Consider the following 25,764-nt stretch of genomic DNA (forward strand, 5'->3'; position numbering starts at 1 on the left):
CATCTTGGATCATCGGCTTAATAGTTGGAGTTTTACATTATGACTCTTTGCCTGAGTACTTTGCTTTCATTTTTAGACAGATTCTTTTTATATTCTGTTTTTGGGGGCCATACCCAGCAGTGCTAGGGGTTACTCCTGGCTCTGCACTCAGGAATTACTCCTGCTGGTGTTCAGGGGACCATATGGGGTGCTGGCAATTGATTTTGGGTCGGCTGTGTGCAAGGCATATACTCTCCATGCTGTACTATCTCTCTGGCCACTTTAGACAGATTTTCTCTAACTATACTTTTTTCAAAGAAAAAATTCAAGTCACACATAAAAAATTATCATTTATTTTTTAAAGATATTTAAAAAAAACTCAACGTACTAAGAAAGTTACAATGTACAAATGTGCTCAACTGCGATTTTGACATATGGAGTCTTCTGCACTACATGCGACCCTGAGCTCCTGAATCATTCACATTTCCACTGTTCAGTCACTCCAAGATATTATGCCCTGGAAATACCCGACTGGTCACTTAAGCACGAGTCACATACAACGAGGGGAGTGCAGATGGTGGTGCGCTCAAGAGGAGGCCTGCTTGCCCCCATCACCCAGGTGTGCCTTGCCGCCATCCTCCTTGGGGGAGAGCTCTCCCTGAATCGGAAAGAAAGCCAGGCGAGAGTCAGTTCGGAAATTTAAAAAAGTATTTTCCAAAAGATTAGTAAGAGAAAATGTGTAAAACAACATGTTCCTTGTAAAATGAAATAAGAAAAACAAGCTAATATAAAGACACTCTAATTCCGGCATTACTGGCACGCTCTCTGCCCAGATAAGATCCGGAGCTACCGCGCGCAAAACGGACCCTCTGCTCCTAAGGACTATGATCTGAGAGGTCTTCTAACCCATTTTGGCACCCAGAGCAGCTTCTTACAGAAATGCACTAGACTGTGAACTGAGATAAAATATGAGAAATCCAAAACCGCGCAGCCAGACAGCTCATAGAATCTTCATCCTCAGCAATGAAAAAAATTGTTGAATGATGCCTTTTCAGCAGGCCTGATTGTTGGGGGAAAATTCCAAACAATAATAGTGAGTTCTCTATTGAAATATTGAATGTATTCAAAGTATAGAGAGAATAAAGTGAAGATCATTAGCTACTTAGGTGGGGGGGTGGGTGGAAGGAGGTATATTGGGGTTCTTGGTGGTGGAACATGTGCACTGGTGAAGGGATGGGGGTTTAATCATCATATGACTGAGACTTAAACCTGAAAGCTTTGTACCTTTTTCACGGTGATTCAATAAAATAAAAATAAAAATAAATAAATAAGGACACCCTAATTCCAATTTTACGAGACAAATAATGGAATTTATCTGGAAATTATTTTGCATTGTGAAATTTATCTGGAAAACAAAATGGGCAAGAATACTGGGCTGGAAAAAGCACTTGCCTATTAAAGAATATTACACAAACTGCCTACAAAAATTTAAAAAGTATAGTTTAAAGGAATGATGATAGATCTGCATTACTAGATTTACTTTAAAGATGGCTTTTTTGGGGCTGGAGCGATAGCACAGCGGGTAGGGTGCTTGCCTTGCTCGAGGCTGACCTGGGTTCAATTCCCAGCATCCCATATGGTCCCCCAGAGCACTGTTAGGAGTAATTCTTGAGCGCAGAGCCAGGAGTAACCCCTGAACATCGCCGGGTGTGGCCCAAAAAGAAAAAAAAAAAAAGAGATGTTTTTTTGGGGGGCTGGAGAAAGAGCACAGCAGGTAGGATATTTACCTTGCACATGGTCAACCCAAGTTTGATCCCCAGCAACCCATATGGAGCCCCAAGCATTGCCTGGAGTGATCCCTGACCACAGAGCTAGGTGTAAACCCTGACCATTACGTATGGCTCTAAAACCAAAACCAAAAATAAGTAAAATATTTCCGGTTGGAAAGGATAGTAAGGGGGTTAGGGCATTTGCCTTGAGGAGGCCCAGTCAGGCACAGTCCCTGAGACTACATGTGGTTTCCTGAGTGCTGCCAAGTGTGATCCCTGAGCAGAGCCAGGAGAATGGCCTGGGCGCAGCTGGGTGTGACCAAAAATCAAAATCAAAACAAAACAAAACTTTTATTTTTTTGCTTTTTGGGTCACACCTGGCGATGCACAGGGGTTACTCCTGGCTCTGCACTCAGGAATCACTCCTGGTGGTGCTCAGAGGACCATATGGGATGCTGGGAATCGAACCCGGGTTGGCCACGTGCAAGGCAAACGCCCTACCCGCTGTACTATTGCTCCAGCCCAACAAAACAAAACTTTAAGTGGGTGCCAATGACCTTAATCCACTAATGAAATGAGTAATTCCACTCTTAAACATAATTTGCTTTTTTGCAGCAACACAGAAATACATACCAAGAATCTCCAAGTCCACAACTTTTTATCAGATGATCACAATACAGAAATTTATCTACCACATAATGGAATCAAATTACCATATGACAAAAGTTATTTGTGGGCGAGATACATAGTTCATCAGGATGAGGGCAGGCTTTGCATGTAGGAGGCCTCGGTTTGATTCCTGGCACCTCATGACCTTCTGAACTCCGCAGGAAATCAAACCTGAACACCAGGTATGGTTCAAACATTAAAAGAAAAAAAGAAAAAAGAAAAAGGAAAGAAAGAAAAATGGTATTTGCTGCAATGTTATCTAGAATACTTAGTGTACTAAACACTGACATAACACACAGCAAACTATCTGAAGGAAAGAAGTGTAAAACCATTAAAAACATGATGTTAGGGATTTATAGGAGGTAAATCAGCATGCAGCTGACTCAGGTTCAATCCCTGGTACCACAAATGACTGAGCACCACACTATTCAAAAAAAAAAAAAAAGTATCTTTTATGTGCCTCCACTAACAAATATTTGTGAGATAATTTTGGTGACATGCAAATTCTATTAGGGAGAAGAAGATGAGCCCTTTATCAAGCTGTCTCAGGTTCAAATTGTCTTTATGACTGTTTTCTATTAACTTCTAAATACTTTATCATTTGAAAATTTTAACATTTGATTTCTACAAACTGTTCAGACAAAAGGCTAATTCACTATTATGGCAATGGCATACTTACTCTTTAATTGAAATGGGAAGACCTTCCTTCTTTTTGATTTTGTTTGAAACCCTATAAGGAAAGCAGGTTTTTTTTTAAAAAAAGGCACTCATTGCATAATCTGTGTAACATAAAGGCAGCACTTGTTTCACAAGACATTTTTACCAGCTCTTTACCAAAATATAAGGAATTAAGTTTACAGCTTTGATTCTGCATTACAGATGCCAGAACACGCAAGATTTTAAAATGTACTATGATATACTTAATCCAAGAGTTATTAAAATTTTAAGGAGAGCTATATTTTTAAATTTTTGAGGCAGTTTCTAACCCTTTGGATATATGACATTCATCCACGTTTTAGTCACCCACACAAAACAAAATCACAGAAGCGCCTGTCAGGAAAAGATTCTGAGTGATAACTTACCATATAGTAACCAGTGTGATAGCCGCTCATATACCACGAGATCAACATACTGCCCAGTGCCTCAGCATCCTCAAAAGACTCAGGACATATGGGAGGTGGTGGGGGAATTATCTGGAAATGCAGAGATTTAAGATTCTCTTAAATACTTTAAAGAGAGTATATGGAACTATGAAGTATAGAGATCCATTTTACACAGAGAATACTGGACGCCAGTTCTCTTTCCCCATATTCCGTGTCATTCCCTAAGTGAGAATTTTAAAACATGGGGCAAGTGAAATAGTATAGGGTTGTTAAGGTACTTGTTTTATATTTTGATCCCTGGCATCGTATATAGTCACCTGAGCACTACCAGGAGAAAACCCTGAGAACCCAACCAGAACCTGAGCTCTGCTTTGTTAGTCTCCCCTGCCCCCAAAAAAAAAAAAAAATAATAATAAAACACAAAGGCACTTAAGGTTGCAGATCTGGTTCAATGATAGTGCACATGCCTGGCATGGGTGAGACCCTCAGTCTAATCCAGGTACTACCCCAAAAGTCCAGAACAAGCTAAAAAACTTGACATTAGAAGAATGCCAACCAATAACAAGACGGGCCGAGAATGGCAGGTAGGGCCTCCAGGCCCCCTGAGCACTGTCAAAGAGGCTCTCCTCCCCTCCCGCTGCAAAAGAAATCCCTATGAACAGGAGACACCTCTCTGAGGAATGAGATACATCTGCTAGGAAGTAAGTAGGCAATAGTGGTCTCGGTTTGGGTGATATAAGGATTGAGTCTGGGAAACAAAGTATAACAATAAATAAATAAATAAATAAATAAATAAATAAAATAACTAAAAGGGTGTGGGGGCATGGAGTGTTAGGACTGTGAGGAAGGCACTTGCCTTTCAAGTGGTCAACCCAGGTTCGATCCCTGGCACTCCACATCATGGTTCTCGGAGCCTGCTGGGAGTATTCCTGAGCACAGAACCAGGGGAAAGTCCTGAGTGCAGCTAGGAGGGGTCCAAAAGCCAACAAAACAGCTTGATGGGGCCTGAGAAATAGCACAAGGCCGAGGCGCTCACCCAGCATATAGCTGTACAACTTCGGCCCCAACTCTGGCCTGCAGCCCAGCACCACACGGCACATGGCCTCCCACAGAGTCTTCCGAGCTCATCAGCTGCAGGTCTGAGCACAGAGTCAGGAGTGCCCCCCAACAAAAACAAAGCTTGAGCTTTATTTCTGGGTGTTTGGGCCACACCCAAACGCCTTGCTCTGTGCACAGAGATCACTCCTGGTGGGCTCAGAGGACCACACAGGATACAGGAGATTGAACTTGGGGCAGCAGCGTGCAACAGAAATGCCCTACCCATTTTACTCTCTCTGGTCCCAGAGCTTGAGGGATAAACTTTTTTACCTGTTAGAATCAACTTCCAGGGGGTGTTAACAAATCTTTTTTTCTCTCCCTAAAAAGGGGATAGTCAAATAAGGCAGGTCACGTAAGTCTAGGAACCTCTGACCTAAATGATAGTTCCTAGTCAACTACGTTTTGCTAACCTCAAAATAAATGTAAAAGTTAAATTTCATCAGAATCCTTTTACACTTACTGGTGGTCCAGAAGGAAGTGGAGGCATCCAGCAGGAGAGGAAGTGTGGCGGCAGTGGCGGTGGCGGGGGGCCACTGAACTTCATACCTGGCTGCAAAAGACATTTTATCGATTGATTTTTTGTTCTGGCCACACCAAGCAGTGCTCAGGGCATCTTCCTGGCTTTCTGAACTCAGGGGTTGCTGTTGGTGGGGCTCAGGGGAACATATGGGGTACTGGAAATTAAACCTGGGGCAGCCAAGAGCAAAGTAAGCACCCTACCTGCTGTGCTACTACTCTGGTCCGAAGTGTAAAACACACACACACACACACACACACACACACACACACACACACACACACACACACACACACACTGTATACATACATACACACACACACACCCACACACATATAAAAATTACAAATGTGTGCATGTATATATGTGTATATATTTGGGTTTTGGGCCACACCTGTGATGCCAGGGGTTATTCCTAGCTCTGCACTAAGTAATTATTGCTGGCAGGGCTTGGGACCACATGGGATGCTGGGGATTGAACCCAGGTCAGCTCTGTGCCTGGCACGTGCCCTATCCATTGTACTATTTTTCCAGCCGTAAAAACATATTTTAAAAATAAATTAACAGACCAATTTCGGCAGAAAAGCAGTCAGTGCCCAGTGTAATTGTGTCCAGAATGATACACAAATTTAGTAATACAAAACAGGTTAAGCAGAATTTCATGTACTAAATAAGTTGAGTCAAATAGACCCAGGAGTCTAGATCTTCTCATTTTTCTTGTAGATACCCATGGAATAAAATCCAAGAATTTCTTATTACCTAATGAGTAATAGAATGAATACTTAGCAAGGTACTTCAATCATAAAAGATCCCATCTCTGGGCTGGGGAACTAGTTTCAAAGGCTGGGGTATGTGTTTTGCACGCAGCAGCTGCAGGCTCAATCCAGGGCACCTCAGGGTCCTTTGAGCATGAAGCTCAGAGTGTCTTAGAGGACTGCTGGAGATGACCCTCAAGCCCCTCCCCCCATAACAAAAAATGACTACCACCTCCCTTAATTTTACTGTTAATTATGTAATTTTTTACAAACTCTTTCAATTGTACAAGCTGACTTAAAGAGTATATTGGAAAAACTGGTAAATCTCTAATGAGAAAAATAGTCCCAGGTCCAGTAATATGTGATTACATAACTAAGTTTGATCATTCTAGAAACTACATAAACTTTGATAAGAAACCTATTATAGGCCTGGGGATATTGTTAGGGGTAGAACTCTTTCTTTAAATGTGAGACCCTAGGTTTGATCCCTGGCACAAGAGTGGTGGTGGATGGGAGGGGGACACTGAGAAAATCTAAGGAGCTTTTGATGAGTATTGCTTGATACTAAAAAAGAAGAGAAAAAGAAAAAAAAAGAAAAAGACTGCACAAGTACCATAGCTTTCAGTAAAAAACTTATTTATGCAAAAGAACTAGACAAGAAGATATCTATTTGGGTCACATGACACATAACCTGCAATAAAAACTTTTAAGTTCATGTTACTTAAAACCAAAAAAAAAAAAAAAAGTATAATGGGTAGAGCCCTTGCCTTGCATGCAGCTGACCAGGGTTCCATCACTGGCATCCTATAAGACCCCTGAGCCAGTCAGGAACTCATCCTGGGCACTGCTGGGTGGGACTAAGTACCCCTCCCCTCAGACAACAACAACAAAAAACATTTACACTTAACAAAAGTAACCTGGAAGTTCTTTACCATTTATTCATAATAGCTATGAATACTGTGCTCTTTCAATTTTTGCTCATCTCATCAAAGTGACACGCGAAGCAAGAGCTGATCAGCATTGGACAATATACCTCCAGCTTAAATTTATTTAAACTGTTAGCCTAAAATCTAATATCCCCCAAAAGCAGTTGGGAAAGGCATCAGAAACAATTCTGCACCACCATAGTTGGTTTTTTTTTTTTTTTTGCTTTTTGGGTCACACCCGCCATTGCACAGGGGTACTCCTGGCTTTGCACTCAGGAATTACTCCTGCTGGTGCTCAGGGGCCCATATTGGATACTGGGAAACGAACCAGGGTGGGCCGCGTGCAAGGCAAATGCCCTACCCGCTGTGCTATCACTCTAGCACATCATATTTCCTTTCCCGCCCCCCCCCCCCTTTTTGGGTCACACCTGGCGATGCACAGGAGTTATCCCTGGCTCTGTGCTCAGGAATTACTCCTGGCGGTGCTCAGGGGCCCATACTGAATGCTGGGAAGCGAACCAGGGTCAGCCGTGTGCAAGGCAAATGCTCTACCTGCTGTGCTATCGCTCCAGCCCTCATATTTCCTCTTAAAGAATTCTCAAGTGTACATTTATATCTATGGAGAGCTACAAAAGTTTCATGGGAAAAACTGCAGTAAATCAATGGAGGGTGTGACTGCTGAGACACTATTAACTGTTTCCCGAGCTTTTTCTGGGTAGACTCTACCTTTCCCGGTCCTGGTCGTGGCCCCAGCCCTGGTCCAGAGCCTGGCCCTGGCATGGGGGGTGGTGGAGGAAGAAAAGAGTTCCATGGAGCAGCTTTTGACTTCACATGATTGGGTTTATTTCTAGGAGATCTGGAAGAGTTCTCACTTTCATCTGTTGAAATCTGACTTTCATTTTCATTCTTTAAAAAGAAAAGATACACGCATTTTATATAAAGGTGTCATTAAGAAACAGCTCATGTCAACGAGTCAAAAGGACAATTCAGTTTCTCATCTAACCTGTACCTCCATGGCTCCCAGTGCTCTGAGGCCTTACCTCCGTGGCATTCTGTTCTGCAGGGTGCGGAACATCACAGGTGGGGGTTAGGAGATCGGACAGATTCTGCTCCTCTCTGTTTCCATAGCCAGTGTAAACCACAACACAGGTCTCCCTCTTAAAGTCAATGGAGGCAATGGTAGCTGGGTAAACGCAGCCATCCTCAGACCAAACGGCAGTACATTTGTCACCAACTTTCCACTGGCAAAAGAATCAAAGACACACATAATTCTTCCAAAGAGCTTGACCCCAATTTTGTTCTAACGGGTTAAAGAAGGGAGGGGCAGGGAAGAGTCTACAGGTAACTGGTTGGGATGGGCGAAGGATGCAGTATTGTATCTCAGGGCTAAAAATATGAATTCCAATATAAACAGAATCCTTCCCTTTACTTAATAAAGCCCCCAATTTGTCATATAATTTCTGCTACTTATAAATCGTGAACAAGTTTCTTAGTCTCTGAGTCTTATTTTTTCCTCATCTGTGAAGCGAATATAATAGAATCCACCTCAGCTATTTGTTGTGAAGAAGAGAAAGAAAAGTGTGACAAGCATCTGTGGCACAGAGCAAGTGCTGGGCAAATCCTCACTTCCCCTTCATGACCATCAAATGAACGTGATCCAAGAGATCAGTCACATTTAGTGTCCAGGTCCACTGCTTGGAACACAAATCCTTCTACCCTGAACTTCTGGTTCCTGATACTACTGAGTAGAACGCCCATTTCTTTGTTTAGGAAATCAAACGCTGTCAGTTCAGTTTGAGCCCTCTGGAACTCCTCCCAAGCAGCACTGCTGACCCTCCACCCCCACTGTCTAGCCACTTCCCAATAAAGTTACATTCACGTTGCACTCCTTACATCTTTTTTTTTTTTTTTTTTTTTTTTTGCTTTTTGGGTCACACCCAGTGATGCTCAGGGGTTACTCCTGGCTTTGCACTCAGGAATTACTCCTGGCGGTGCTTGGGGGACCATATGGGATGCCAGGGATCGAACCCGGGTCGGCCGCGTGCAAGGCAAACGCCCTACCCACTGTGCTATCGCTCTGGCCCCTCCTTACATCTTTATTAATAGCTGTATTCCCAAACAACAGGAAATCTGACAGCTGTCTTAGGAACTCAGAATTAAAGCAAAAGCAAGTATGGTATTATTTAGGTTAAAGATATTTCATATAATAAGGATTGTTACAAAGAGTCTTTTGAAGTTAAATCTCAGGGTTTAAAATAACCTGTTTCGAGGGAGTTGCGGCATTCTTCTTTTGGCCTTTATTCTTCTTAGGTTTTCTTTTAGGTGTGTTTTTTGGTTTATCTGAAGATTCAGAAATCTCACCATTCTTTAAAGCAAGCTGTGAAAATATGAACAGAAGCATCATATTAGAAAATGCTACATGAAAAAAGTCAATAGGGACTGGACCAATAATACAGTGGCTAGGGTATTGGCTTTGCGTGTGACCTACCTGGGTTTGATCCCTGGCATCCGATATGGTCCCCCAAACCCCACAAGAGTGATTCCTGAGCACAGAGCCAGGAGTAACCCCTGAGCACCGCTGGGTATGGCCCCCAAACCAAAAAAAAAAAAAAGGAAATAAAAGTTGAAATAGGGCTGGATTTTTGTTTCAATTCATTCCTTACATGTGCAGGGCCCTGGGTTCAACCTGAAATGGTGCTACACAATCTCCAAAAACTACCAGGGAATGAGCCCAATTAAAAAAAAAAATAGTCAATCACTGTGGCCAGAGTGACAGTATAGTGGGTAGGGTCTTTTCTTTTTTTTTTTGGTTTTTGGGTCACACCCGGCAATGCACAGGGGTTACTCCTGGCTCTGCACTCAGGAATCACCCCTGGCGGTGCTCAGGGGACCATATGGGGTGCTGGGAATCAAACCCGGGTCGGCCGCGTGCAAGGCAAACGCCCTACCCGCTGTGCTATTGCTCAGCCCCAGTGGGTAGGGTCTTAACGCACGCCTGCCTGAGTTTGATCCCCAGCATCCCAAATAGTCCTCCAAGCCAAATGAGAGTGATTCCTGAGTGCAAGGCCAGGAGTGAGCTCTAGGCACTACAGGGCGTGGCTCCCTAACAAGCAATATTTTAAAAAATCAATAAATGCTAAAATGTGGGAGCTGGAGATGGCCCATGTGACTAAAGCACCTGTTTTGCAAAGTTTGAACTCTGGTGCCACATAAAGTGAGTGCAATCCTGGCAGCTCTGCTACCTGCAATCCCAAGCACTGCAAGTTGTGGCCGCACTGTAGCTAGGCATGTATGAACACTGCAATGGAAAAGATGATTGAGGGCCAGAGCCATAGTATAGTGGGTAGGGCACTGTGTGAACAGCAAAATCTGATTTTCAATCACCAGGTAAGGACAAACAAGGGGGAGTGGGGGAGGGGGAGAGAGAGAGAGAGGGAGAGAGAGAATGATCGAAGGGCTTGCTTAATATACAGCAGACAGCAGTGGCCACAGCCCAGGTTCAAATCTTGGCACCACACATGGCTGCCTGAGCTCATCCAGGCATCATGGCCTCCATGCACAGAGCTGGGTGTGGGTTACAAGCTGGTCTCAAGGGTCAACACCTCAGACAGTCTCCACTTCCTCGTCTGCCAACCCACTGGCTAGAGAATCTGCTCTTTAATCACTGTACACTAAGAGCTTTAAAATAATCAAATCTCCTGACTCCAACTTTCTATAATATTACATTCTGTTGATCAACTTACTTATTGCTATTCTCTATGCTTTCAGTCTTAGACCAGATCCCTCAGTATCCCTGACCCCATCATATACTCATCTTTTCTCTCCTGGTCACCCTGCATTAGTACTTCTGCTCTAAATTAATACTTGTATTTTTATGAAATACAACAACAAACTTATGAAATGCCTTTTGGTGGTGAGGAAGTCCCATGTGCTGATGCTAGGGGGAATGATTCGATGTCAGAAAATGGAGCTGGGTTCCTGTGCGTAGAGTATATGTTCCAGACCTTAAGCCATCTCCCAAGCCCCTAGAAATGCTCTTTAAGGAGAGCATCCAGGTCCAGCCCTTGCCATATGCTACAGGAATGACTATGTGAAGAAAAAGGACTCTGCCGCTTGGTATGAATGTCCACTCTGTGTGGACCATTTCTGGTCCATCCACTGTGCTCAATTAGACAACCTCAGACACGGGGGGAAGCAACAAAGGGGGTCCTCTGCAAAAGTCTTATCTCAACCTAAAGTCAAAAGTGTAAGCCACCTGAAAAGAATGATGGATATTGACATCCAGAAACACTGGACACTCAACTAAAAGGATCTGGGGGAAAAAGTAAATCTAACACACAACACTTCAAACAGTTCTCAGAACACAGTAGATACTCTTATCAGCATTAATTACCATAATATCGCTATTTATCACCAATACTGTAATTCATCAAATGTTCAAGGGCTGGGGGGTGTGGTTCAGTGGCAGAGCTCCAGTCCTGAACCTGTGAGTTCCTAGATTTCATCCTTGGCACTGTCAACACATTTAAAAAAATCCAGACTTTTGTCAATCTAAATAAAAAGTACTTCCACACTTCCATACAATGTAAAAGTTTTTAAATGAGTTAATGTTTATATTTCTACTTAAATTACCTTCACTTAAAGATCAACATGGACAGGGTTCTAGCTTATAAAGGAAAATACCTAATTAAATTGATCTTACCTCTTAAAATTCAATCCTGGAAGTGAATAATATGTTAATACCTTTCTGTAGCTATGCTATCAGTTTTTCTTCCAAATGATGAGGATATAAAGAAAGAATTAAGCAAACATTTTATACCTTAAATGAAGCCACAGCTTTATCGTAAGCTTTTATCAATGCTGTATCATCCCATATGTCAGAATCATCACTCTGGGAAGGAAAAATAAAAACTGCATTTTAGGGTGGGTTTTATTTTTTAAAGGTTTATTAGGTATTACCAGGAGTCATCTTATTCCAGTCCAAACAAGATGACATCTCTACGCTCTCAGTGTCTCTGACCTCTCTGAACAGTCCCTTCACTTTCCTGTTCTCATTGAAATTTGGCCACTGCAAATGTTTTCTCCCCACAGTCCTCCAATTCCTGTACTGGAGGTGGGGGAAGGAACCATCCTTGCTCCTCTGTTTCATTTCCAAATGATTCTTCCTCCTTCTACCTGAAAACCTCCCTACTCTCAAAGTTCTGTCTTGGCCGCTTAGCTCTCCATCTGAAATGAATGGTTTCCTGGGTCACACTTCTTTCCTTGAGACTTACATACCAGTACTCTCTCCAACACCACTCCTGATGTGATTCTTGGTTGTTAAAAAGCCGGTATAGGGTGCTGGAGCGATAGCACAGTGGGTAGGGCATTTGCCTTGCACACGGCCAACCTGGGTTCGATTCCCTGCATCCCATATGGTCCCCCAAGCACCGCCAGGAGTAATTCCTAAGTGCAGAGCCAGGAGTAACCCCTGTGCATTGCCGGTTGTGACCCCCCCCCCAAAAAGATTTAAAAAAAAAAAAGCTGGTATAGAAGCTGTATAGTATGCCTTGCAGGTGGCTGACCTGGGTTTCATCCTATTGAGTGACTTGAACCTGCCAGGAGTGATCTCTGAGTGCAGAGCCAGGAGTAAGCCCTGTACATTGCAGGGTGTGGCCACCCCCACCAAAAAAAAAAAAAGAAAGAAAGACAAATTCATCCTGAGCTACTCTAGAGCACTGCTCCACTAATTCTTTCCTTTCCCTGGCATCATCACATTTCTCATTCTAAGTCTGAGAGCTTACCAGCCCACAAATACGGCTGAATCATGTTTCTCTTACTTGAAAACCAAAAAGGTACAATTAATCCTCTTCCCTCTCCAACTACTTACTAGCCAATTTCTCTACCTTCTATTGGTGGAATGAATTTCCCTGAAGCACTCGTTCACAAATGTTGCCTAGAATTTCCCCTTCCTTACTATTGGATTCTCTCCAACAAGATTCCACCCCACCATTTCATCCAGGACTGAGCTCCTGACCCTCTGCCTTCCATAAATCCGTTTTACTTGCAGTTTTCTACCCTTTGTCGGTAAAGAAACAACTTAAATTTTTTTTCAACTGTATTTCCGTACCAAACCTGCTGCCACCGATTTAAAAATACTCGTAGTGAGTGGGCGCTAGCAGCGGAGAGTTAGCACCAGTGATCACTGCGCGACCTAGGTCCATGCCTCACTCGCTGGCTCAGTGTCCCCGCACACGCCCCAAACCCAGAGCGGTGAACACGCTCTGGCGCGATGCAAGCGGCTTCGGTCTGATGCCACCAGAGCGCCCGGCCCGCGCTCCCGGGAAGGCGTCTGAGCCCGGAGCCCCCGAGTGCAGAGATGGAGGAACCCATGTGGACCGTGGCCCCGCGGCGGTTCGAACGACCCGCTCCTGCCCCCGGGGCCGGGTTAGGAGGGCCCAGAACCCGGAGGCCGGTGTGCAGCGGACAGCGATGCGAAGGCAGCCGAAGCCGCGTCCTCACCTGCCCGGTGCCGCGCCGGAACAGCACGGAATCCGGCTGCTCCCGTCCGCCGCCGCCGCCGCCTCCGCCTCCGCCCATCGCCATGGCTAGCCTCCTGCCGGCGGCGTGGCGCCACTTCCGGCGCTTCGCAGTGACGACTTCCGCCGCGCCGCCGCTCAGACAGCGGCATCGCGTGGTGGCCGGGGGCTCTCTGGGCGCCTGCTACGCCGGCGCCTCCGGTCCGTAGCTCTGTCTCTGCGCGAACTCTTTTGGGACGCACCCAGCAGTGTTCAGAGCTGACTCCTGGCTCTGTGCTCAGAGACCGTTCATGGCTCCGCTCGGGGGACCGTATGGAATGCCGGGGATCGAACCTAGTTGGCCGCGTGCAAGGCAAACGCCCTCCCCGCTGTACCATCGCTCTGGCCCCCTCCCTCCTTCACAAACTTTTGATCTTGTATTTTTGTTTGTGGAGTGATTCAACCGAAGTGTCTGGTTTTTATGCTTGTTTATTTGGGGGCCACACCCGGTCGAGCGCAGGCCGCTCCTTGCGGTAGGGGGGAACTATGCTCTCACTGGCGACCTTGGTGGGCTGCGGATGGAGCATGTGCCCCAGCCCATTGAGTTAGGCTCTGCCGGGGTTCGCGCATTTAGACAGTTTGTGACCCTAATATTTAGGCTAATGTCAATTTGCCCACATCTTTTCCGTAAACCTGAAATTTTTCTGGGGTTTGGTCACGCTCAGCGATGCTCACGGTTTACTCCTGGCTTTGTGCTCACCCCAGGCTGGGGCTGGAAAAGGCTTAACTTTTTTTTTTTTTTAAATTTATTTATTTTTAATTAGAGAATCACCGTGAGGGTACAGTTACAGATTTATACACTTTTGTGCTTATACTTCCCTCATACAAAGTTCGGGAACCCATCCCTTCACCAGTGCCCATTCTCCACCACCCGTAAACCCAGTGTCCCTCCCACCCTCCCCAATCCCATCTCCCCCCCACCCCACCCTGCCACTGTGGCAAGGCATTCCCTTCTGTTTTCTCTCTCTAATTAGCTGTTGTGGTTTGCAATAAAGGTGTTGAGTGGCCGCTGTGCTCAGTCTCTAGCCCTCATTCAGCCCGCAACTCCCTTCCCCCACATGGCCTTCGACTACAATGTAGTTGGTGATCGCTTCTCTGAGTTGCCCTTTCCCCGGAACGTGAGGCCAAGGGCTTAACTTTTTTATTTTGCCACCTCTAGCAGTGCTCAGGTCTTACTCTGGCTTTGCGTACTGGGATCGCTCCAGGCAAGCTAAAGGGGTCATTTGTGGTACTGGGAACCAAGCCTAGGAGGGCTTGAACGCAAGAAAAGTGTCCTACCGGATATACTATTTCCAGCCTGCAAAGCTTGCATGTGCACCTAAACCCTGAACTATTTTCCTGGTTCTTACCCAGCTTTTTTTTTTTTTTGATGGGGATTGTTGTTTTTGGGCTACCCCCAGCAATACTCAGGGTTACTTGCCTCTGCATTCAGGGAATTAACTCTTGGCTGTCCTTGAGGGACCATGTGGGATGCTGGGGATCAAGTCAACTGAGTTCAAGGCAAACGCCCTACCCATTGTACTATCACTCTGGCCTCTTAATTGATGTTTTAAAAAGCTGTAAGTAGAACTGAGACTTCATTTTATGTTCATTAGTTGCTATTCCAGGTAGCTTGTACTAAATATTTTTGGGTCACACCTGGCGATGCACAGGGGTTACTCCTGGTTCTACACTCAGGAATTACTCCTGGCGGTGCTCAGGGGACCATATGGGATGCTGGGATTTGAACCCGGGTTGGCCACGTGCAAGGCAAATGCCCTACCCACTGTGCTATCACTCCAGCCCCGGCTTGTACTAAATCTTAAAGCAAATAATTTGATAATTTTAAATAGATTTTAAATTTGGTTATACAATAAAGTGGATTTTAAAGATCTACTTAAAATTCATGACAAAGATTCTAAGTTTAGGGCTGGAGAGATGGCACAGCGATTGGGGTGCTTCCCTTGCACACAGCTGACTCTGGTTTGATCTTGGCATCCAGAGGTCCCCTGAGCAGGCTAGGAGTATGAGTGCAGAGCTAGGAATAACCTTTGAGAATTGCCCAAAAAAAAAAAAAAATACAAAACCAATTCTAAGTTGACATGAAATTTTATCTACCCACATTACTTCTCTGAAAATGTTCACCACTGATACAAAATAATATTCACCAATATGTTGCATGCATAATATGTGTTTTATTCTTTGAAGATGGTTCTGGAACACACTAAGTCAGGCCCAAGGTCAAGTTGAAAGTTTATAGAGTTTTGAAAGGATATGTTACAGCATATGTTATGACTGTTCACTCTACCAAATCTTGATCATAGAGTTTAGTGTCCACCTTGCTGACATTAGCACCAGTTTTTCAAGTAGCCAACCATCATTTTTCTCTTGTTTGCATGGACTTCTTCTCATTAGCTGCCTTCTGCTTTTGTTGCATGATCTCAGAGTCCCTATAATAAAGGTAAAGTTTGTAAGTTGTTACAGAAAAACTGATTTTATGTTCTCACTTGTTCTATTATATAGAATAAATATTAGACATAAATTCAGGAGTAGCTGTCTTCATAACATAGCACATTCCTGTAAAGGAAAAACAAGACAGCTACAAAGAAAGTGAGATCATGGAAAAACAACAGTGCCTTTTACTTTTCTGTTTGAAACAGGATCTGCTTGCTGTGTGAACTTAGTAAAGTTACTCAAGTTCAGATCCTCAGTATCCTATTCTATGCACTGGAAATAATACATTACCCTTTGCTAGAATTCTATGGAAAGTTTACATTAGACCAGTGTTACTCAACTGGGAATCATTTGCCCCATTCTCCATGTGAACTCCCCCTACCCACAGATATTCCATAGGGGCTACTTTTGAAAAACTGCAAAAATTGGGCTGAGAGGGGCTGGAGCGGCAGCACAGTGGGTCGGGTGTTAGCTTTGCACGCGGCCGACTCGGGTGTGATTCCCAGCATCCCATATGGTCTCCTGAGCACCGCCAGGAGTAATTCCTGAGTGCAGAGCCAGGAGTGACCCCTGTGTATCGTCAGGTGTGACCCAAAAAGCAAAAAAAAAGGGCTGTAGAGATTGTACAGTAGGTAAGGTGCTAACCTTGCATGTGGTCAACCCAAGATTCATCCTGGTCATCCTATAAGTTCTCCCAAGCACCACCAGGGGTGATTCTTGAGTGCAGAGCCAGGAGTAACCCTGAACCTAATTGAGTATAGTCCAATACCCCTCCTCCCTATCCCCATCCCAGTTGCAAAAATGGGCCAGAGTGATAGTACAGACAGTAGGGTGTTTGTCTTGCACACTTGTCGACCAAGGTTTGATCCCTAGTGCCCCATAGTGTTCCCCAAGCCCTGCCAGAGGATCCTTGAGCACAGAGTCAGGAGTAAGCCCTGAGCAAAAACCAGTAGCAGCCAATAAATTGCAAAAATGAGGATCTACAATACGAGAGTAGAGGGCTAGCTAGTAGGATGGGCAGAGGGTAGAAAGGAAAGGAAACAGAAAGGAAACAGGGTTAGAAGATGGTTGGAAACATTGCATTAATTGAGAGTGATTTAAACTTGTTCTATTTGTGACTCTTTTCACCCTAGGAACTAGGGATTCATTATGCAAGGTGACTTAAAATTAATTTTTGTTTGGGGGCCACCCTTGGTGATGTCCTGGTGCTATTCCTGGCTCTCACTGCTTGGGGGACCATGTGGTTCTGAGGATCAAACTGGGAAGTTGTTGCAACTTTACTATTGGGGTCTGAAGTGACAATACAGCAGGGAGGACACTCGCCTTTCATGTGGCCAAGTGGGTTTGATCCCTGTCATCCCATATGGTGCCCCTAGCACTGCCGGGGGTGATCTCCGAGTGCAGAGCCAGGAGTGAGATCTGAGCACCACTGGGTGTGATCCCAAAACAAACACAGAAAACCTAGGCATTAGATCATCTAATTTAACACTTTATAAAGAGGTATGGCTTTTTTCTTAATCTATTTTTTCTTCATTGTGATATTAATGTGATATTTAATTAGATGTAGATTCTTTTCAGCTCTGTCTTCCTGGTTTGTTCCTGGCTGTGTCAGGGATTGAACCTTGGGTCAGCTGCATGCAAAGCAAGTGTCTTAACCCCTATTAAGGCATTTTTGTCACTTTTGTTTAATTTATTTATTTTGGAATGGGGCCATACCAGGTCATGCTCAGGATCACTGTGACCATGTGAGAAGCCAGGGAACAAACCTCGGTCAGCTGTGTATAAGGCAAGTGCCCTACTGCTATACTGTCTTCCTGGAATCTATCGGTTTCTTTTTAGTTTTTTATTGTGGTGCTGGGGGTCAAACCCAGGCCCTCATACAAGCAAAGAAAGGGCACTCTATTGCTGCTACATGCCTTGCCAAAGCTTATCACAAAAAGTATCATAGAAAGAGGGTGTGAGCAATATAGGCTTAAACCTCAGCAAATATGTCACTGTCACTGTCATCCCGTTGCTCATCGATTTGTTTGAGCGGGCACCAGTAACATCTCTTATTGAGAGACTTATTGTTACTGTTTTTGGCATATTCAATATGCACGGATAGCTTGCCAGGCTCTGCTGTGCGGGCTCCATACTCTCAGTAGCTTGCTGGGCTCTCCGAGAGGAGTGGAGGAATCGAACACGGGTTGGCTGCATGAAAGGCAAAAGCCCAACTGCTGTGCTATCGCTCCAGCCCCAGCAAACGATGATACTTTTTTTTTTTTAATTTTTGGGTCACACCTGGCAATGCACAGGGGCTACTCCTGGCTCTGCACTCAGGAATTATTCCTGGGGGTGCTCAGGGGACCATATGAAATGCTGGGAATCGAACCTGGGTCGGCTGCGTGCAAGGCAAATGCCCTACCCGTTGTGCTATAGCTTTAGCCCCAACAATGGTACTATTAATACTACTGCTTTGCTGTTACTATTTTGCAATGCTGCAGATCAAACCCAAGACTTCACAAGCATGTGCTCTACTGTTGTCCCACACATGAGACTCAGATGATTTTTTTTGTTTGTTTTTGGGCCACACTGGCAATGCTCAGAGGTTACACTTGGCTCTGCACTCAGGAATTACTCCTGGCTGTGTCTGGGAAGACCATATGTGGTTTCTGATTTTCTTTTTTTGTTTTTTTTTGCTTTTTGGGTCACACCCAGGGATGTACAGGGGTTACTCCTGGCTCATGCACTCAGAAATGACTCCTGGTGGTGGTCGGGGGACCATATGGGAGGCTGGGAATTGAACCCGGGTTGGTCGCGCGCAAGGCACATGCCCTACCCACTGTGCTCCAGCCCCAGTTTCTGACTTCTAACCAAAGTCAGCTACACATCAAATTATCTGGGGAGATTTTTTTAAATCTTAGATTTGATAATATGTACCTGTAGCACCTCATAATTCCCATCCCTGAATCAATTAAATTGGGCTTGGATGTAGGACACAGGGTTATGCTGATGCCAAGTTTTCCCTGGTGGTTCTGGCCTGGTTTGAGAGCCACTGAGAAGCCACACCAAAGCACGTTAGTCAGTTATTTCATTCACCGATCTTTCAGGTTCCATATGGATGACACATTTAATTAACATGAATGCAATTTTATTTTTTTTGTTTTGGGACCGGGCTGGAGTAATAGCACAGCGGGTAGGATGTTTGCCTTGCATGCAGCCGACCCGGGTTCGATTCCTCTGCCCCTCTCAGAGAGCCTGGCAAGCTACTGAGAGTATCTCGCCCGCATGGCAGAACCTGGCAAGCTCCCCGTGGCGTATTCGATATGCCAAAAATAGTAACAACAAGTCTCACAATGGAGACGTTACTGGTGCTGATTGAGCAAATCGATGAGCAACGGGATCACAGTGACAGTGACACAGTGTTTTGGGAACGTACATGGCAATGCTCAGGAGTTACTCTTGGCTCTGTACTCAAAAATTCCTGTCAGTGTTCAGGGGACCATATAAGACATTCTGGATTGAATCTGGGTGGTTCACATGCAAGACAAGCACCCTACCTGCTGTACTATCAGTCCGGCTCCACATGAATACAATTTTAAACTTTTATTTTGAGGGGGGTCACACCCGGTGTTGTATGCACAGTGGTTACTCCTGGCTGTGCACTCAGGAATTACTCCTGGCAGTCCTCAGTGGACCATATGGGATGCTGGGAATTGAACCCGGGTCGGCTGCATGCAAGGCAAATGCCCTATCCACTGTGCTATTGCTCCAGCCCTTACAATTTTAAACTTAAGCTAATTATTTCTGTGGCAGTTTTATATTGTCAAATAGAGTCATATATCACTGTTTTGGTTGGAGCACCTAATTTCTCCAACCAAAAGATCTTAAGATGTCAATCCAGCTTGGGAACCTCCTACTCCACAAAATATACTTTTATGTCTCCTTCAGAGCAGCTCTCACTATAATTGAGCCTTTCTGGGAGAAGGATGGGTGTCTCCCAAATAGTGCTCAGGGGATTTGGGAGCCTCTCCTGGTGATACTTGGCCTGGCTGTGTAGGTCAGATGGTTCACTGCTTCACCTGGTGACATGTTGCTTCTAGGGAGCAGCTGTGTTAGAGACACCAGGTCCACAGCTGGCAGTGCTCAGGGAGTCTGTGATGGCAGGGATCAAATCTGGGGATCTGCATGCCAGGCATGCACTCAAGGCCATTTCCAGCCCATATAATTGAGTTCTCTGTAATCCAGATTAGCTTGGGTAAACTGTTTACTTTGAACATGTAGCAACCCTATCATCTAACTGGGTCTTGCATGTGGAAGATGTTCTTTTACTTGGCTAAATGAAGTCCTCATAGTTTTGGTGAAATTGTATGAGATTCCCTGCACAATAAAAGGTAGTCTGAGAGCCTTAAACATTTCATTAGTGGGTTGGAATAATGACTAGTCCCCGTAGTTTTTCTATGCTCGACATGCAACAGAGTTCTGCAAGACAGCACAAGTCTACCAAAGATGCCAAAAAATGCTTTCATTCTCTAAATGAAAGCTCTGAGTTGAGAATTCGCTCAGTGTCACTCACCTCTGCTTTCGTTGAGAGGCAGTCAAACTATCCTCTTTTCTTTTCCCTTTACTAATTTCCTGGGATTTCTTCATATTTTTCTGGCGAGCAAGTTCTCGTTGATTTCCACCTCAGAAAAGAAAGAGTAACTCCTTTTCCATCTCCAAAGTCAATAATTACAATATAAAGTTCTTACTGAAATCCATTTTTTTCTTTTGGTTTTTGGGCCAGTGACACTGACCTAGTATACTCAGGGGATGACTTCTTGCTGTGCACTGAACAATTACTCCTGGTGGGCTCAGGAGACCATATGGGATGTGGGGATCAAACCTGGCTGGGTGTGTGAAAGGCAAGCTGCTTTACCCATTTTACTATCTCTCCAGCCCTTTGAAATAGTACTGTCTGTAGCACTGTCATCCCATTGTTCATCGATTTGCTCGACCGGGCACCAGTACCAGTAATGTCTCCATTGTGAGACTTTTTGTTACTGTTTTTGGCATATCAAATGTGCCATGGGGAGCTTACCAGGCTCTGCCCTGTGGGCAGGATACTCTTGGTAGCTTGCCTGGCTCTCTGAGAGGGACATCGAACCAGGTGTGTGCAAGGCATACGACCTACCTGCTGTGCTATCACTCTGGCCTCTTGAAATACATTTGTTTTTTAATAGGCACATCAGCAGAGTATAGACTGGGGATCTAACAAGGTCTTTAAACCTTCTTCCCTGATCTGACAAGGAAGAAGCTTAAAAGGCAAGCACTTAAGCTCTTAAAGAGTATCATTATACCAAACAAAGTGCTCACTATACACACACACACACACACACACACACACACACACACACCCTGTACATTTTTTTTTTTGGGGGGGGGGGTCATCCCTGGGGATGCTTAGGCCTTACTCCTGGCTTTGCATTTGGGAATTATTCCTGGCAGGCCCCAGGAACCATCAGTGTGCTGTACTCTCTCACCAGCATAGACCCCATCCTTTAAAACTGACATTCCAATCGTCTATCGCACGATTATTTCAAAATAAAGTACTACTTTTTGAAGAGTGGAGGAAAGATTGACAGAGCTCCCACCTCTCACAGGTTGGCCCATCACAATCCCAAGGAGAGAAGCTTGTAAAACATTGCCCGTGAGAGTCAAACAAAAGAAGCAGGGAGGAGACTCAGCTGTCCAGTCCTCATCAGGCCTTAGGACTTTAGGTACCAGCAGAAGTCACCTGCAGATCAGGCTCCCCACGCCACAGATCTCACCTTCAGGGCAGGAGCTCTTTAAGGTCTAAACTCACACCCGAGGGGCAGACAGCCGGCTGGCCTTGACCGGACTGGAGCCGCTCGTCTGTCTCTCTCCTGAATGAAGATAGGGTCCTGGCCCGCTCGCTCTAAAGGGATCCACCGGCCGATCCCTGCCTCCCGCGAGCGCTCCCCTCATCCATCCGCGTACTCACGGGCCATGCTGGTCAGCCGCCGGGGTTCTGGAGAGCGCGACTTGGAAAAGAAAAGGCTCCGGTGCAAGCCCTGCGCGGTCCCCACCGGTTAGTGCGCAAAGCTGAGCCGGAGCGGGGCCCTCCACCCCGCAAAGCCTCAGCAGCGCCCACTGCCCCGCCCACTGAGCCCTGACAACTGCCGCGGGGGGGGGGAAAGACTGCGCGTGCGCGGCGGGCCGGGCGGGCCCGGCGGCGGGCGGGGCCGCGGCTCCGGGAGGGTTTGGTGCACCGCAAGGTCCCTTTCACCTCGCAAGTGTTTGAATTTTGTTTTGCTTTGGTGCTACACTAGGCGGAGCTCAGGGCCTAGTCCTGGCCCTGCGCTCAGGGATCATTCCTGGAGGGGCTCGGGGGACCCTATCTGGTGCGGGGGAATCGAACCTTGGTCGGTTGCGTTCAAGGCAAGCGTCCTGCCTGCTGTTCTATAGAGCCCTTGTAACTGTTGAACAGCTGATAGTGTCTCATTAAAATCTTAGACAAGGCTGTACGGTAAAGGTCTTCGTACAATATGTTTCCCAGGGACCCAATTCTCTAGCAAGAAATCACGAGCAGTTTCTTCACCAAATTTTCTAATCTATCCCCACAATTTAGAATTTCTACGGACTTTTATTTTATTTTATTGCCATACCCGGCTGTGCTCAGGATTTACTCCTGGCTCTGCGATCAGGGGTCTCTCCTGGCGTGGTTCGGGGGCTATATAGGATATCGAGGATGGAACCCGGGTTGGCCGCTTCCAAGACAAGCGCCTTTCCCGTTGTACTATGACTCTAGCCTCACGATTTAAAATTTCCAAGCCCTGTTAATGCTATATAGGCCCTTTTAAAAACAATCGGAGAACGATTAAAAAAAAAAGAAACAAAAGAAAACAGAAAAGCAGTTCCCGTAAACCTTTAGGCTGAAGAAGTGCCGGCTGCGGGTTCCCGGGTCGTCTGCGGCGGCCAGAGCACGCCTCATTCCGTAGTTTGACAGTTACCATGGCTCCGGTCGCCGTGCGTCTGACGTCAGCCCGCGGCGCACTCTGATGACGCGCCGGTCCCTGGAGCCCTGGAAGGGCGGGGGAGCAAGGTGCAGGGAAACTTGGCTCTCGGTGAAGCAGGGTCATGAAGAAGAGGCGGTGGCGGGAGGAAGGAGGAGGTGGTGGGGGCGTGAAACTGCGGTAGCTGCCGGCCGGGCTGGTGCGGGTGCTCTGTGGGGAGGGCTTGGTTCCGAAAGCCTCTCTCGGGGCCGCGGCCGGGGCTCGGGGCTGAGCGCGGCGCCGGGGCCGCCTCCCCGGGCCCCCTGGCTCCGCCATGTTCCGCCGGGCACGCCTGAGCGTGAAGCCGAATGTCAGGCCTAGTGTGGGCGCTAGAGGCTCCGGCGCCGCCGCCCCGCAGCGTGGACCCGAGCCTGCTCGGCCCCCGGAGCCCGCGGCGCCCGCGGCCCCGCCGCCAGCCGAGCCCGCGGAGGAGGCGCCGGCGGATTTCGGGGGAGCGGAGCCCCAGGAGCAGGCTCCCAGGAGCAGGTGAGCGTGAGCGCAGGGGAGCGTGGCCGGCAGCTGAGCCGGCGGACCTGGCCAGGCGCGGGCCGGCCAACAGTTGAGGGTCCTCGAAAGCCCCGCCAAAGGCCACCACGTCCACAGGCGGCCGGCGTGGATTTTGTTGGGGACTGTAGATCCTCGGGCGGGGGGGTGGGCGGTAGAGAGAGAGAGAGAGGACCCCGAATTGCAGCGGTGGAGGGAGGAATCCGGGTTTAAGAGACTTGGAAGGATATCCCCGCGGGGTGTATTCATTAGAGAAAAGAGACGACCCTAGTCTCCGATCTTGACTTGTGCCTAGCCGGGGGGGGGGGGGGGGGGGGAAGTCGTTTAAACCGTTTTCAAAGCATTTCTTTCTTTTTTTTTTTTTTCTTTCTCAAAAACGAGTGTGGCTTTTGGTTCCGCGGATGTGGGTCGCCGGGAAGGCGGTCTGGCCCCTGGTTTTGATTTGGGAGCGTGCCCCTTTAATGATGGTGACCAAGCTTTCTGAGCGGAAAAAGCGTGTGTCACTGGACCACAGTTTTGGGATTGGGATTCTTCTTCTGGATGTGACGATTTGACAATTTAGGAGACTTTGCCCAAGCAGAGTTGACTCATCTGTGAAATGGGCATGGTTCTGTTACTGGCTTGGGTGAGGTATGGTGGAGGTTAGAGCTAACTCATAGAGTCTGCCTGGCACAGGGCTAGCAGGATAGCTGCCTGGAACAAATGTCTCGTTTAGAATCAGTGGGATGGGGCCGGAGCAATTAAAAAAGCAACAACAAAATAAAACACATAAAGGCGGTGAAGTCAGGTGATTAAAGACAAGGCATGCTGGACTATTTATGACCTCCGTGTCCATACTGCATATGCGGGAAAACCAATAAAAAAATACCATGCCTGTCAAATGACAGTGAGATGAGATTGTCTTCTGGGAATTCCTTTCATGTTGGCTTGTTGACATGAGTGGATCTGGTGCTTGGTATAAGTTATTGTGACAGCTTGCTGATGCTTAGTTTTTCCAAGTTTCTTATATAAATTTGTTTCAAACTTTCTCCTCAGGTGGAGATACAGATATTTCTTGCTGTTAAGTGGCTACAGTATCACGAGATCCTGTGATACTAGATAATTTAAATAAATTACTCAATCTGTCATCTTAAAACTACAGCTGTAATCTTTAGTAGATATGAAATCTGGTGACATTTCATCTAGTTGCTAAGTAATTTTATTTTATTTTTGCCTTGTTTTTGGTCCACACCCTTTCAATGCTCAGAGGTTAATCCTGGCTCTGCACTCAGGTATTACCCCTGGTGGTGCTGGGGAGACCTTATGGGATGCTGGGCATACTTTTTTTTTTTTTTTTTTGGCTGTACCTAGTTGTGCTCAGGGCTTATTTCTGGCTCTGCCCTCAGGGATAACTCCTGGCTATGTTTTTGGGGACCTTTTTGTTTTGAGGTGCAGGGATTGAACTCGCCTCACATGTGTAAGGCAAGTGCTCTCCCACTGAGCTAGGTGCTTGGTTCTAGCTATAAAAGTTTTTATTTTAGGGGCTGGAGCAATAGCATAGTGGGTAGGGCATTTGCCTTGCACGTGGCCGACTCGGGTTCGATTCCCAGCATCCCATATGGTCCCCCGAGCACCGCCAGGAGTAATTCCTGAGTGCATGAGCCAGGAGTAACCCCTGTGCATCGCCGGGTATGACCTAAAAACCAAAAAAAAAAAAAAAAGTTTTTATTTTATAAAAAAATTTATTTTTGGGGCCGGAATGATAGTACAGCAGGTAGGTTGTTTGTCTTGGACACGACTGACGCGGGTTCAATATCTGGCATCCTATATGGTCCTCCGAGTACTGCCAGGAGTAATTCCTGAAGCAGAGAGTGGAGTAACCCCTAAGCATTGCAGGGTGTGGCCCCAAAAAGAAAAAAAAATTTTTTTTTTCTATTCTTATGCGTGTGACATAATTGTATTACATGTAAATGATGTGTGTACCACATGACAGTAAGGGCTGAGATAAGAGTTTCTTAAATCGAATAATTTTTTTTGCTACACCTGATTTGCTGGAGCCCACTCCTGGCTGTGGTGCGTGTGTGCCAGGCGGTGACTGGGATTCTGCATGGCCAGCATGCGCTCCAGCCCACTGAACCATCACCCCAATTCAAGTGAGATTTTAAATTGAAGACTTTTTGTAAAGTTTAGGTTTTGTTTTCTTTCAATTAAATTTTTTTTCAGCAATGTTTATTGAGACACTGTGATTTACAATGTTGTTCATAATGAAGTTGTTTTAGGCATACAATATTTCAATACCAGCCCCACCACCAACGTCCCCTCCCTCCACCAGTATCCCCAGGTTCCCTCCCACACCCAGCCTTTCCCTTTGGCAGGCATATACCAAATTTATTTCATATCGCTTGGTCCAATGAAACTTAAAGGAGTGGCAAGTAGAATTG

The 25,764-nt window shown here is 46.0% G+C and overlaps 3 protein-coding genes across 10 annotated transcripts in view; 1 reads left to right on the forward strand and 2 right to left on the reverse strand.

The window, feature by feature from the left end:
- Positions 1 to 316: 316 nt before the first annotated feature.
- On the reverse strand, positions 317 to 13,457 carry LOC101543484 (survival motor neuron protein). Of its 4 annotated transcripts, none has more exons than XM_055137556.1 (9): positions 13,318 to 13,444; positions 11,636 to 11,707; positions 9,077 to 9,193; positions 7,857 to 8,057; positions 7,543 to 7,722; positions 5,079 to 5,168; positions 3,500 to 3,610; positions 3,097 to 3,147; positions 317 to 637 (listed from the first exon to the last, which is right to left on the reverse strand). In XM_055137556.1, the coding sequence occupies exons 1-8, from the start codon at positions 13,399 to 13,401 to the stop codon at positions 3,100 to 3,102; spliced, it is 903 nt and encodes a 300-aa protein (XP_054993531.1). In that variant the 5' UTR covers positions 13,402 to 13,444; the 3' UTR covers positions 317 to 637; positions 3,097 to 3,099. The 4 variants fall into 4 exon arrangements, with proteins under 4 accessions (XP_054993531.1, XP_054993522.1, XP_054993549.1 ...); XM_055137567.1 differs by lacking the exon at positions 317 to 637 and adding an exon at positions 644 to 2,588; XM_055137547.1 differs by lacking the exon at positions 3,097 to 3,147.
- Positions 13,458 to 15,525: 2,068 nt separating this feature from the next.
- Positions 15,526 to 21,966, reverse strand: LOC129405096 (small EDRK-rich factor 1). Its single transcript, XM_055140395.1, has 3 exons — positions 21,790 to 21,966; positions 20,362 to 20,470; positions 15,526 to 15,802 (listed from the first exon to the last, which is right to left on the reverse strand). Exons 1-3 carry the CDS (start codon positions 21,794 to 21,796, stop codon positions 15,730 to 15,732), a joined length of 189 nt encoding a protein of 62 aa, XP_054996370.1. The 5' UTR covers positions 21,797 to 21,966; the 3' UTR covers positions 15,526 to 15,729.
- A 915-nt stretch (positions 21,967 to 22,881) lies between these two features.
- Positions 22,882 to 25,764, forward strand: part of BDP1 (B double prime 1, subunit of RNA polymerase III transcription initiation factor IIIB) — an 83,014-nt gene continuing 80,131 nt past the window's right edge. For 3 of the 5 annotated variants that reach the window (XR_008629393.1, XM_055133985.1, XM_055134003.1), the window contains exon 1: positions 22,886 to 23,326. Coding sequence is in view for 3 of the 5 variants with exons in the window: in XM_055133985.1 (XP_054989960.1) it covers positions 23,115 to 23,326 (212 nt within the window). In the remaining 2 variants the exon portion in view is untranslated. Of the gene's footprint in view, positions 23,327 to 25,764 lie in introns of all 5 variants that reach the window. The other 2 variants (XR_008629395.1, XM_055133996.1) reach the window with 2 other exon arrangements.

This window comes from Sorex araneus, chromosome 1 (assembly GCF_027595985.1).
Source record: "Sorex araneus isolate mSorAra2 chromosome 1, mSorAra2.pri, whole genome shotgun sequence".
In the NCBI taxonomy this organism is placed as follows: domain Eukaryota; kingdom Metazoa; phylum Chordata; class Mammalia; order Eulipotyphla; family Soricidae; genus Sorex; species Sorex araneus.

Coding starts and splice junctions, on each gene's coding strand:
- LOC101543484 (XM_055137547.1), bottom strand. CDS start 13,401: ATGGCGATGGGCGGAGGCGGAGGCGGCGGCGGCGGCGGACGGGAGCAG. Junction 11,708..13,317: donor TCCGGCGCGGCACCGGGCAG/GTGAGGACGCGG, acceptor TTTCCTTCCCAG/AGTGATGATTCTGACATATG. Junction 3,611..5,078: donor CACTTCCTTCTGGACCACCA/GTAAGTGTAAAA, acceptor CTGCATTTCCAG/ATAATTCCCCCACCACCTCC.
- LOC129405096 (XM_055140395.1), bottom strand. Junction 15,803..20,361: donor GCCTCTCAACGAAAGCAGAG/GTGAGTGACACT, acceptor CCTTTATTATAG/GGACTCTGAGATCATGCAAC.